This window comes from Spea bombifrons, chromosome 3 (assembly GCF_027358695.1).
Source record: "Spea bombifrons isolate aSpeBom1 chromosome 3, aSpeBom1.2.pri, whole genome shotgun sequence".
NCBI classification, from domain to species: Eukaryota; Metazoa; Chordata; class Amphibia; order Anura; family Pelobatidae; genus Spea; species Spea bombifrons.
Genome location: NC_071089.1, coordinates 39,101,076 through 39,115,460, shown reverse-complemented (window position 1 = coordinate 39,115,460; position 14,385 = coordinate 39,101,076). Strand labels below are relative to the sequence as shown.

Genomic DNA, 14,385 nt, shown 5'->3' with positions numbered 1-14,385 from the left:
GCTTATAGCTTCTGGATTTTCTATGAGAAATTAATTTAAGCAAAAGTCATAACTTTCTTAAGTCAGGAAAACATATCAATACACGCTTCTGCTACACTGATCTGTTTTTGGTTTTTGATATAAATTAAATAGAAACATAGAATTTGATGGCAGATAAGAAAAATTTCAACAAACTAGGATGCCAATTTTTCCTGAAGACACGAATCGATCCTTTAAATTACATATCAATTAAATAACTAAAGTGTCACAGACCAAAGACCAAAGACAGAAATCAATTCTCCCATGAGTAATATTTTTTCAATCATGTAATATCTAGGAATTAATTTAACACCTCATATGGACTTTCATGAAGAATACCTAAAGGGACCACACTGGTAGAATTGTTAGTTGGTAACTGACAAGACACTGTAGGGCATTTTCTGAGCTTCCTTGTGGGTTGAGCATACAAAATAACCTGTACTATGCCAATGACAAATCTTCAGCAGGGGCTGAACTACTATATACGCAAATTCAAGATGCTGCCCTAGCCGCAAATAACTTGCAGGTTGGATTTTGCCAATCCATATTGACCTTAGGTAAGCAGAGGCAAGGCTACCATCAGGAACCCTAATCAGGATCCTCGACAATGAAATAATGTATGCGTGATTTCTACCACTATGGAAGAAGTGTATTTAAACATAATGTTTAGGTTTACCTTTGGCAAATTAAAAATCAGTGTCATTTTAGATAAACCACCAAAGTTCTGTAATAAAATGATTTTACTAAATACCAGAAGTTTTGCTTATTACATATGTGGCATGACTAAGCATTACAACTTTATAAGGGGTGTTTATTAAGCTCGCCCCTTAAATTGCAATATATTTGTAATAGAAACAAATAAAAAAACAAATCTTATATTTTCTGGTTAATGGACACAACTGGATAAAATGTAAAAAAAAAGGCATTAAGAATATTTTGGTACACTACCACTAATGGCACTTTTTAGGTAACTGTACATTTTAAGGGAAAAAAAGGTTTTATAATATGTAACATTGTCAGTGTTATGTTATTTTAGAAAAGCTATCAATATTTCAGTTAAACTGCTTAAGCATTTGGAAAATAATTTCAAGAAATTATCATATAGTCTAATATTTATTTTTCTTTCCTGTGTCATAGTTATTTTCTTAAACATGTTTCTTCAACTTTCATGTATGGCCTCACTAAACTTGCTTTGGATCACAGTTTTATAAGTAAGGAAGCAGCCTAACACATTTAGCAGAGAGCATGCACCATGTTTTGCTGAAAAGGGATCCAGTCATCACAGAAACATTCTTCTTGTCATCTACCAAAGCAAAATAAAAGAGAGTATAGTACTTTCTATCTCTCTTGGTAATGTGTGCGCTATATGACCAAACCTTTGTAGACACCCTCTCAATTATTCAGTTTAGGTCCACGTCCATTGCTAACAGTTGTATAAAATAAGGCAAAGTCATCCCCACAGGCAAAAACTGGCAGTAGTTGTGGTTGGTTGTACTGAAGAGTGACTTCAAATATGGCACTGTCATAGAATACCACCTTTGCTACAAGTGAGTTTGATCTATTAGTGTGGAGTAACAACAACTCAGCCATTAAGAGGTAGATCATGTACACTCACAAAGCGGGGCTGCTAAGTGCATTATCTGTACTCTGTAGCATCACTCACTAAATGCCTCTGGAAGCAACATCAGCAAAAGTACTCTGTATTGGGAGCTTCATGTAATTGGTTTCTATGGTGGCTGCGCACAAGCCGAAAGGTCACTATGTACAATGCCATTCGTCAGAGTGGTGTGAAGCACACCGCCACTGGAGCAGTGGATTTCTCAGGAAGCGTGAGATGGACAAATCTGGGTTTAGTAGATAGCAGGTGAGTACTACCCAGCAGAATTAATAATGTCCATTCATCTCAAAGGTGTTCAGTGGGTTAAGGTGGTGTAGACCACTTGAGTTCCTTCACACCAACCTCATCAAACCATCTCTTTATGTGCCTTGCTTTGTGCACAGGAGCATAGTCATGCGGGAAGAAGCTTTTAATTGTCTAATATGTGGGGGCAGCCGGTGGACGTCTGCGCAATGACAACCTCAGCTGAGGTTGTTTGCACGCATCGCACAGACGTTCACCGGCTGCCAGAGAGGAGGATCCAGGTCTCCTGCAGTGCTGCGGGGGATACTTCTCTCGCGATGGGTGTAGACAACCTCCGCTGCTGGTGGCCGGTACTTCCGCTGGGGCTTCTATGGTGGAGCACCGGAAGGTCATGTCACGCCGGCGCTCCGTCATAGAACCCCCCAGAAGTGCCGGCAGCAGCAGAGGTTGTCTGCGTGCATCGTGCAGATGTCCACCGGCTGCCAGAGAGGAGGATCCAGGTCCCCTGCAGCGCTGCATCTTAGTCTTGTAGTCAGACCTTTATTTGAGGTCTGATTATAAGACAACCTTGAATATAAGACGAGCATTTGTTCTGAAAAAAAACCTTGTCTAATAAACAAGCAAATATATCTGGAAAAAATATAGCTTTATCCATCAGCTCTTTTAATACACAATGCTGTGACCACTGCATGACATTGTAATACAATAATACCCACCAATCATTCTGAACTGGAAACAAAAAGTCTGCATGTGAGGAAAAAGGAACAAATGGATTGGATCAACATAAAATTGGACACCTGACAGGATTTGTTTTTATTTGTTTGCTTTTAAAACAAAACATATATTTTAATGTTCTTTATGTTCACGTACCTTACAGTTGCATTGCCCAGTTTCTTCAGCACAAGAACACTTATCAGTTTCTCGATCACAGCTCTGGGGTTTACTTCCTGCCAGCTTACAGTCACAGTTTATACAATGCGGATAATTCCTGTATCCCAGCCTGCAAGAGGTACACTTATCTCCGGAGAAGTTTGGGCGACAGAAACAGCAACCGGTATCTGGGTTACATTGGTGACTCAGAGATCCCGGACCACCACAGTTGCAGGCCTGTGAAAAGACAGCAAACAGTAAACAAATAAAGTTGTACTATACAAGTATCCTGACTGGATATAACTGCTTAAGTTGGCTTTCCCTGCCAACCACTGACCAGTGTGATATTAACACTTTTCTTGCACTAGTTCTACCACTAGCCTTTGTGGTAGTAATTTTTTTTTCACACATATTGTATTTGAGGCATGAATTTATAGCTCTTAGTATATTTCACTGCCAAATAAGTGCAGTGAACCCATGCATAGGTTTATCTGGTTGTTTGGGGGCTAAATTGCCACATTTGGGAGGTGCGCATTTTTCAATTTGAAATTTTGACATCTGGTCATCCTGCACCCATGTTCTATTTGGGACATCTTTGAAGATGGACAATTAAATTCACCCAATTAAACCATATATTTTTGAAAACTAAACATCCCAGGGTATTTCAAATGCTGGTATTTTAATACTTTCTGTGCCAGGATTTTTGGGAAGATAATCAGGATTTTTGGGAAGATCTTTCAGGACTTGCTCATAAAATTAATTTTTTATATATATTTTTGGGATATTTTATTTTATATTTGCTTAGAACTGAATGGTTGCCCTTATGATGCCATGGTGACATCACTGGTGTGATGTTACTAAATTCTTATTTTTATTTATTTATTTTTTTAGATTTTACTCATCACATCTTGTGAAAGGGTATCAGAAGCAACCAGACAGTATATTTTATTGCTTTGTGTTGCTGAATGCCTCTCTGTGCAATTATGTGTGAATGTGAGACTTCCTTCTTGAATGGAAGCCTTGTGTTTACACTAAATGCAAGGCTCTGTTCATAGGGAGTGAGTGCTGCTGATTGGTCAGAGATTGATCAGCAGCCTTTAGAAAGGCCCAACCAAATGTATAAAACTATCAGAACTTCATGCTAAAATACTTTATAGGTGGCACTACACACCTGAGAAATTGCACACGTTTTATCCCCAAAGACCGAATTTATGTTGGCGGAAATGCAACCAAATTGGTACTCATCTACATATATTTTGGTCCTGTCCAAAAGTATATAAAATCTGGTCTCAATTATTCATACACATGAGTGAAATCCTAAAAATCCAGATTCCAATTCATCCAAACATAGGAATTTTGGGAATCTATCCGCATTATATACCACACAAATTCAGGAAACTTTTAAATATAGCTTATATGCTTTTTAAACAGTTTTTAGCTAAACTATGGAACTCGGAGGAGCATCCAACCATACCAATGATCATCAAAAGAATGAGAGAAACTAGAAAAATGGAATTGGCTTTTCATATGGGCAACCACACAATGAGCACTTTCAATAAAATATGAGAAAACTTCCCATCAAAGGAGCATGATTAAAACAAATAAATAAATAACATATTCATAAAATCAATTCATTATCCCTAGCTATACTTTATCAAATATCATTAAGTTGAGGGATAGAATAAAGATGACACTATACATAGATAAACCACCTCATATCGCAGCAATGACTGCACTCCTTGGAAATATAATTTATCCATGCTCGTGTTTAGGATCCATAAATACCTGAAAACATACACAACTTTCACCATAATGGTTGTTTTTGTTATACTTTAATTTTTCCTTTGGTTTTCTTTTACACTTTCTTATAATGTTGTTCCTTTTATCTTCGCAACTGATTATCTTGAAATATTCAATCTTTATGTTGTATTGTATTTTTGGCATTATGATGTATTTACTCTGTAAACGGAGTATCGAGGTCACATAGAATGAAATGATCTCAGAGTTCCCTTGACCTTGTAATATCTTTGTCATTAACCAACACATTTCTTTATTCTGTAACAATGTTTGATATACATGCAAAAAAAAATCTTGAATCAAAACTGCCCAATAAAAACTTATTATATAAAAAAAGAAAGGGTAAAATGACTACCATGCCATCAAAAGTAAAGGAAAATAATATATAAAGTAAATTTAAGGCTGCCAACAGGTTGCCAGCTGATCTCTTGTTAGATCACCCATTATAGCACAGCCAGCCACCCTTTACATGCCCCTGTGTGACTCCAAAGACCCCAAGTCTACCTAATGTCACCTTGATCCCTGGTCCAGTATTCACATCATCTAACATGCATGAACTTGGCTCAATATTTCCAAATCCTACCCTAAAACAGTGTGATAAACTTTCAACATTATATCTCTCTAAAATGTAAAGAATAACAAACACATAACTGGTTTATTTTTGCAAATTCTAAATTTTGTGTGATATTATATTTTATAATAATATATCACTCTTCAAAGTTTGTCTTATACCAACTGTTATATTGTTACGAAAGGTTTGGGTTATTTTGAAATATATTGATGGTTAATAAAGAAAAAAAATATATCAAAGCATAACATTTGAGTTTGCTTTAGGGAATTGTTTCTTGTAAAAAGCAAAAAAAAGATAAAACGCAAAGTTTTATAAGCGACAGTATCATTACCAATATGACTCAAGCATAGAGTACCTGGAGGCAGTTGTAATCAGCAGGGTATGTTCTGCTGCCAGACCTGTTTTGTGAGCTATAAAGAGCCCTTAGCTTGGCATTCAGATAAAAAAAAAAAACACTTTTGACACTTAAAAGCAAGCCTCATTGTAAATGTGGGTTTTTTCCCCCACATAGCTTCTATTATGATCATTTAAGCATCCCATATGCCTAAGGGAGACATTCAAGGTCGGTGTTTAATGTGGGCCCTATGAGTTGTAAACCAATTAAAATTATACAAATTCTGGCCAATAGGTTTAAATAGATGATATAGTACAATTATAAATGAAAAGATTGCAAAGAGTAAAAAGAATTTGAAATCTAGCAATTAGTACACTCAGTACCAGTATATTGTAAAATAAATGTTAAAGGCTATGGCACTGAAACAGTATTAAAGTATTTATGGTAACATCCACAGATAAGATGGGATATCACTGTGGTAACCAATAAAAGTATATTCTATCACCTGTGTAATGCAGATATATATTGGCATTACATAAATGTTATTGCTTTGTGTTATTGAGGTTTTGGGAAATCTACTAGCAACAGATTTTTTTGGTGTCTAACAGGCGTCCTAATGCTCTCATAGAGCTACTGTGATGATCTGAGGAAGCAGAAGAGCTGGCACTTCTCCCTCCTGAGCCAACAAAGGTAGGTTTTGTGTGTGTAAGTGTAAATAAATATGTTAGAGTGTGTAAGTATGTTGCTTTATGTTTGTATGTTAATATGTATGTGTGAAAGTAAGGACGTTAGTCTGTGTATGTATGTTACTGTAGTATATGTGTGTAAGTATGTTAGTGTGTGTGTGCATGTTACTCTGTGATTTTACATGATCCAGGGGGGTACAATCATTACTAGTATACCAAGCATGGCTGGTTTGGGGATGTCAGGGATGAGCATAGGGAGGGGTGGAGAGGAGGAGCAAGAAAAAGAATGTGGGTGTATGTAAGTGTATGGTGGTAGAGTCCGTGGGTGTTAAATCAAGTATGCGTGTTAGTACCGTATTTGCTCGATTATAAGACGACCCTGATTATAAGACGACCCCCTCAAATCTGAATATTAATTTAGGAAAAAAAGAAAAAGCCTGAATATAAGACGACCCTATAGGAAAAAAGTTTTACCAGTAAATGTTAATTCATCTAAACTGGTTTTTTAAATAAAAGCTATGATTGAGAAAATATTTTGGTTTTATTTCCTTCTATTTTCCAACCTGCAGTTATGCACATCTGCCCCAGAAATGCCTTATACCCCCTATATGCCACTGTGCCCCATGATATGCCTTTTAACCCTCTAAATGCCACTGTGCCCCATGATATGCCTTTTAACCCTATATGCCACTGTGCCCCATGATATGCCTTTTGACCCCCTATGTGCCACTCTGCCCCATGATATGCCTTTTGACCCCCTATGTGCCACTCTGCCTCCAGAAATGCCTTATACCCATATATGCCACTCTGGCATTTAGAGGGTTAAAAGGCATATTATGGGGCAGAGTGGCATATAGGGAGGTTTAAGGCATTCAGGAGGCAGAGTGGCGTATAGAGGGTTAAAAGGGCATTTCTGGAGGCAGAGTGGCATTAAGGGGGTTAAAAGGCATTTCACAGAGCACTCTGCCTCCAGAAATGCCTTATGCCCCCCATTTAACACTCCCCCCCAACTTACCGGTGCTTCTGACTTCCCTGTCATGTAGCCGGGGCAGCGTGTAGATCCCACGCTGCAGCTGGAAGGAGGCGTGGCTAGCAGCGGGGGTTGTCTGCGTCCATATACACAACCACGCGGCTGTGAAGGACCGAGGAAACCAAACCCCTATGCGCCTGACACACCAGTTATAACTGTAAGTGTACATCTGTTCTGGCGTGCCAGAACATATTAAGTAGTTCTTTCATGTTTTTCATGTTGTTGCTTTTTTCATATATACTCCACATACGGATCGCGGTGGGTTTATATACGGAGCTTGATCAACACATTCAGATTGTGAGTGCATATATATAATATCCATACGATAACTGAGTTTGAAGTACTACACCAGGCATGTCCAAACTTTTTTCGAAGAGTGCCAGATTTGATGAAGTGAACATGTGCGAGGGCCGACCATTTTGCCTGACATTTTCTGAACCATTAAAATTAAATGCAAATTAACTATTTTATGCAAAGTTTATTGAAAACGACATACCACATCTATCCCTTCCTCACTATCTCCCCTCCCTACCCCCCCTTCTCACAATCTCCCCTCTCCCTCGCTACCCCCCTTCTCACAATCTCCCCTCTCCCTCCCTACCCCCCTTCTCACAATCTCCCCTCTCCCTCCCTACCCCTCCTTCTCACAATCTCCCCTCTCCCTCCCTACCCTTCTCACGATCTACCCTCTCCCTCCCTTCCCCCTTCTAACGATCTACCCTCTCCCTCCCTACCCCTCTTCTAACGATCTACCCTCCCCCCCCTTCTCACGATCTACCCACTCCCTCCCTACTCCCCTTTGTAGGTCACTTACCGTCAACTTCTGTGTTGGGAGCTTGAGGCGTTTGTCTCGGGCGCCAGCGCTTCACTGCCGAGACAAACGCCTCACGCTTTCAACACTGCACTCTGGGCAGCGCAGAGGCAGGCGGCGGCGGCAGCAGCGAGCAGAGGAGTCCTGGATTTCTGTCAGTCAGGGGGGCCCAAGAGGTGCTGAGCGGTCGTTTACAGCAACCGCTCAGCACCCCTTGGGCCCCCCTGACTGGCAGAACTCCAGGGCCCGGTCGCAGTTGCGACCCCGGTAGTTCCGCCACTGCCTACAATTTCTTCATCAGATGCCCTTGTGGCTGTGTGTGCCGGCGCAGGGAGAAGGAAAGCCCAAATCTAGCGACGTCCACAAGGGAATCTGATGAAGAAATTGTGTAGGGGAGGGTTAGATTTCAACCCTCGTCTACAGTCAAACATGAACCCTGTTTAAAGTTACCGTATATTCCGGCGTATAAGACGACTGGGCGTATAAGACGACCCCCAACTTTTACAGTTCAAATATAGAGTTTGGACTATACTCGCCGTATAAGACTACCCCTCTACCCAGCATACAACAACCAGCCAATCACGGCAAGCAATGTACCTTACCGGTGATTTGCTGACATATACATACATGCACTGCCCTTACACACACACACACACATATATATATGTGTATATGTGTATATATATATGTGTGTATATATATATATATATGTGTATATATATATATATGTGTATATATGTATATATATATGTATATATGTATATATATATGTATATATGTATATATATATGTATCTATGTATATATCTACACATATGCCTGTCCATACATACACATTTATACACTGCCCTCACCACACACCCCTGCCTTTACACACATATATATGTATAAATATATATATATATATATATATATATATACATACACACACACACACATATATATATATATATATATATATATATATATATGTATATATGTGTGTGTGTGTGTGTGTGTGTGTATATATATATATATATATATATACATATATGCACATATATATATATATATATACATACACATATATATATATATATACACATACATACATACATACACCAGCTTACAAATACACTGACCATATCACACCAACATACATACACTGCACTCACACCCCTTTCTCCCCATGTCTTACCTTATCTTCTGTCTTCTTTCTTCCATCCAGTTGTGGGAGCGCGAGGTCTGGCACTTCAGACCTCAGCTTCCCTGCTCCCTCATCACTACGCGCCGGCAATTGATGGCGAGCGCCGGGACATGACGTCATCCCTGCGCTCGGCATCAATAGCCGTCGCGTAGTGATTAGGGAGCAGGGAAGCCGAGGTCTGAAGTGCCAGACCTCGAGCTCCCTAATGTCGGGCTAGTTAGAGGGAGGTCGTGATCTCCCCAACCAGCCCTGCTGATCAGGGCTAGTTGGGGGAGATCACGATCTTGCACCTACCTCGGCGCGGCCCTGAAGACCGGCCCAGGGGAGGCGGCTTCTTCACTCGCCCCTCCCCTAGAGATTGGTGGCTTCGTGGGAACCTCCGGCTTGGTAAGTACCCGGTGGATGCCCAAATCTGGCGCTTTCCTTCTCCCTGCGCCGGCTGATGACGCCAAGTCCCGGTGCTCACTTGGGGGGCCGTATCAGTCCGGAACGCGGGCCGCAATTGGCCCGCGGGCCGGACTTTGGACATGCCTGTACTACACTATTATAGTTTTTCTTACGTTTATATTTCAAACTGGTTCACACAAGCGCCCCCTAGTGGATCAAAATTATCATTTTAACACCAGGAGAGTGTTATTACGGGTTTGCAGCTGTGTATCCAGTAAAAAGGAGAAAGGAAAGTATACCTTTATTTTTATTCTTGTACACACCATTTTTTCACACTGGTTTTCACACTTTTTTAGTTTCTGAAATCCAGATACGCAATGTCTACTGCACCACCTTGATCAATTACTTTAGTCACCCAATCAAAAAAATCAATACCCCATGCGCTCTGTGTCTTAAAGTTGTGTGACACTATCAAATGCAGAATACAAGGACTGTGAGTTGGCACAACCTCCGTTGTTTAAATGGGCCCATTGAGCAGCGGGATACGGGGGCCTGATCGCCCAAGAGGGCAGCAGGGAACTGCCACCCCTACTATTTTAAAGGCAAAGTGTGGTCACACCAAATATCGATTACTCTTCTGCTCACTTACTTTGCATTTTATTAAATGATAAAAACTATTAACATGTCTTTTTTTAAACCATTCTTTACAGCATTTTTCACAGCTGCCTAAATTTTTGTGCAGTACTATATATATGTATACCAGTGACGTTCGAAAAGTTTCCGCACCTTTTTTGACTCTATTTATTTCAAAACAAATGACAACAAAAACAACATCACTTTTCTACAGCAGGAGAGGATGAATGATTCACTGCATACTCTGCCGGGCTTGTAATGGTGAACCCATGTTTCATCACCAGCAACTATCTTCCGCAGAAAATCATCACCTTCTTCAGGCCATGTGTCGGGAAGAAACGTCTGAGCGCTTGCGCTTATAATACTCTGTGAGCTGCTTAGGCGCCCACCTGGCACACACTTACTGAACTTAAGGTCATGAATCAGGGCATAGGTAGATACAACACTCACATTCTTCTGTTTTCGCGAATAACTTCCATGGTCTTTCTTCATTTCTCGTGGTTGTGACTGTAGCTGGACGTCCAGAGTGCTCTGCATCTGTCACACCAGTACAGCCAATTTCAAACTTTTCAATCCACTCATAGACGACTCTATGGGAAGAGAACTTTAGCCCATACTGAGCACATGCCAAGATAAACTTGTTCTCCCGGCACACCTTCTGCCCACAAAAATGAAAGGATGCTGTTGCTCTTTGGTGTAATTTATAAGTTTTGCAGGCATCTTCACCCCAGGGTGAAAACTCTTATACTAAACTGCAAGTGCAGCCAGCTCGCCAGACAGAACTAGTCATATACCCCAACTTTTCCAGTTAAACTATAGAGTTTGGGCTATACTCGCCGTATAAGACTACCCCTCTACCCAGTATACAACAACCAGCCAATCACGGCAAGCGATGTACCGGTGATTGGCTGGTTGTTGTATACAAAGCCTGCTTGGATTGGGTGGGTCAACATATGTCTGTCCACACACACACATGTATAGACACACACCCCTTCCTTTACACACATATAAACGTACACACCAGCTTACAAACACACATATACACATACACTGCCCTTACACACACCTGTCCATACACATACACTGCCCATACACAGACACACACACACATATATATATATATATGTTACTGTGAAAGACCGAAATTGGTGAATGTCGACTTTCACCGGTGAATGTCAACACATACCAAATACGTTGGTGAAAGATCGAATATTTCATTTCATGATATGATATTCGGACACTCACCGGTGAATGTCGACAATCACAGATATGCTCTGGTGGAGGTCGAAAAGAGTACATTCGGACCCTCACCGGTGTATGTCGGAGACAAATAGGCGACTGGCTGTCTCCCGCTGCTGTCAGTCCGTATGCCAAATCCTTTGCTCTGCTGTCAGTCCGTATGCAACTCCCGCCAAATCCTTTGCTCTGCTGTCATTCCGTATGCCAAATCGTTTGTTCTGCTGTCAGTCCGTATGCAACTCCCGCCAAATCGTTTGTTCTGCTGTCAGTCCGTATGCCAAATCCTTTGTTCTGCTGTCAGTCCGTATGCAACGTTTGATGGTGCGAGTAACGTTTTCTACATTTTTTACGACACCCTTATTTATAATCAATGGATACCGCAGTGAATCGTGATCTTTTTCTTGAAAAGTTAAATGCATTAATTGCGGAAAAACGAGAAGACAATTGTTTTTATTTTTCTCAAGAAAAGTACTCTAAAATACTTTCTGAAGTGGTTTCTGCTAAAACTAAGTGCAATACACCTTTGGATTACAGACGATTAAAACGTTTTGATGTTTTAAAAATTAATGATGAAGAGAAGTTAATTGTACCATTAAAACAAGGAGACACGAATATCCAGTATTATGTTACCAATGAGGAATTGTTCAGTATACTATATGAAACTCACACCAGAATAGGCCACGGAGGAAGAACACGTATGCTGAAAGAATTGCAAGTTAAATACAAAAATATTACGTATGAAGTTGTCATGTTGTATTTAAATTTATGCAAACAGTGTCAAATGAAACACAGTGCACCTAAGAAAGGTATTGTTGTGAAACCAATGGTCAGTTCTGAGTTAAACTCAAGATGTCAAGTTGATCTGATAGATCTACAGTCAAACAGCGATGGCGAATATAAATTCATAATGGTTTACCAAGATCATTTAACTAAGTTTGTCCAGCTACGACCTTTGAAAACTAAGAGAGCTGAAGAAGTAGCGCATCACGTTCTTTCAATATTTTTAACATTTGGTGCTCCAGCAATATTGCAATCAGATAATGGTAGAGAATTCAGTAATCAAGTCATATCCGAACTATGCGCTATGTGGAAAGATGTTAAGATAGTCCATGGAAAGCCTCGTCACAGTCAAACACAAGGCTCAGTTGAAAGGGCCAATCAAGATATACAGAATATGCTATCCGCATGGATGAACGATAACGATACAAATAAATGGTCAGATGGTTTACCCTTTGTACAATTTGCCAAGAACACTACATACCACGAAGGAATACGCCAAAGTCCTTATGAAGCCATGTTTGGCGTTAAGGCTAAAAGAGGCATAGCATCGTCTTTTTTGCCTAGCGAACTAATCGCAAATATTGAAACCGAAGAACAACTCAAAGAAATTGCCAATACTTGTGAAACCGAAAAACAGCATGAAGAAACTGTTGATACTTCTGAAAAAAATTTGTGCGGTGGTCTTTCGGAAAACCATATTTCAAGGAAAAATATTGAAGAGGACCTGCATTCTACTACGTTTCCACATCAAGCTCTAACTGGAAAACACGAGTTAATTTCAAGAAAAAGAGCGGCCGCGAAAGAGAATCTTGTACTGCAAGCAAACAAAATGTTACGCACCTCACAAAAACAATTTCCTCCTGCTCAAATTGGCGATAGTGTACGAATACAAGTGCCTGATGTCGACCGTGGTCGTACAGATAGCCGAAATGTGTTAGCGGTTGTTGTTGGGATAGAAGACTCCGACTTCTATAAACTGGCAAATAAAAATGGTACCCTCAAGCAGCTTTACACACGTAACCAGTTCGTAATTTGTAAAGAAAAGTTACTTTCCATAAATGAGATTTCGGCTCAAGAAATTTCGCTGAGAGAAGCAGCTGCAGCTAATTCGAGAAGCGGCGGGCAAGGCTATACACGCTGTCATTGCAAAAGGAAGTGTTCCACAAATAAATGCAGTTGCAAAAGCAAGGGACTTCTGTGTAATTCAAAATGTCATAATAGTTTCAGTTGTTGCAATAAATAAGTTAATGTAGTTGCAAAAGCAAGGGACTTCTGTGTAATTCAAGATGTCATAATAGTTTCAGTTGTTGCAATAAATAAGTTAATGTAGTTGCAAAAGCAAGGGACTTCTGTGTAATTCAAAATGTCATAATTGTTTCAGTTGTTGCAATAAATAAGTTTCTAATCACATAATTGAATCCTTTTATTATCACCCTTGTGATATTTTATCGCCGCTGAAATACGGAGAAGAAAATAGAAATCTCCGACATTCACCATTAGTACTTGGTGAATGTCGACATTGGCCGGTGTAAGTAAGAAATAAGGGTATTTAGCAATTATTTTGGACATACACCAAGCGACTATGTGAATGTTGTGACTTGATTACTGGACATACTGGACATACTGGACATACTGGACATACTGGACATACTGGATTACTGGACATACACCAAGCGACTATGTGAATGTTGTGACTTGATTACTGAATTAGATCTATCAGATCAACTTGACATCTTGAGTTTAACTCAGAACTGACCATTGGTTTCACAACAATACCTTTCTTAGGTGCACTGTGTTTCATTTGACACTGTTTGCATAAATTTAAATACAACATGACAACTTCATACGTAATATTTTTGTATTTAACTTGCAATTCTTTCAGCATACGTGTTCTTCCTCCGTGGCCTATTCTGGTGTGAGTTTCATATAGTATACTGAACAATTCCTCATTGGTAACATAATACTGGATATTCGTGTCTCCTTGTTTTAATGGTACAATTAACTTCTCTTCATCATTAATTTTTAAAACATCAAAACGTTTTAATCGTCTGTAATCCAAAGGTGTATTGCACTTAGTTTTAGCAGAAACCACTTCAGAAAGTATTTTAGAGTACTTTTCTTGAGAAAAATAAAAACAATTGTCTTCTCGTTTTTCCGCAATTAATGCATTTAACTTTTCAAGA

At 39.7% G+C, this 14,385-nt stretch overlaps 1 protein-coding gene across 5 annotated transcripts in view; it reads right to left on the bottom strand.

Annotated features, from left to right (window-relative positions):
- Positions 1-14,385, bottom strand: part of LAMA2 (laminin subunit alpha 2) — a 349,942-nt gene that overhangs the window by 119,643 nt on the left and 215,914 nt on the right. For all 5 annotated transcript variants that reach the window (XM_053458972.1, XM_053458973.1, XM_053458974.1 and 2 more), the window contains one exon: positions 2,750-2,986. In XM_053458972.1, coding sequence (XP_053314947.1) covers positions 2,750-2,986 — 237 coding nt within the window. The remainder of the gene's footprint in view (positions 1-2,749; positions 2,987-14,385) is intronic.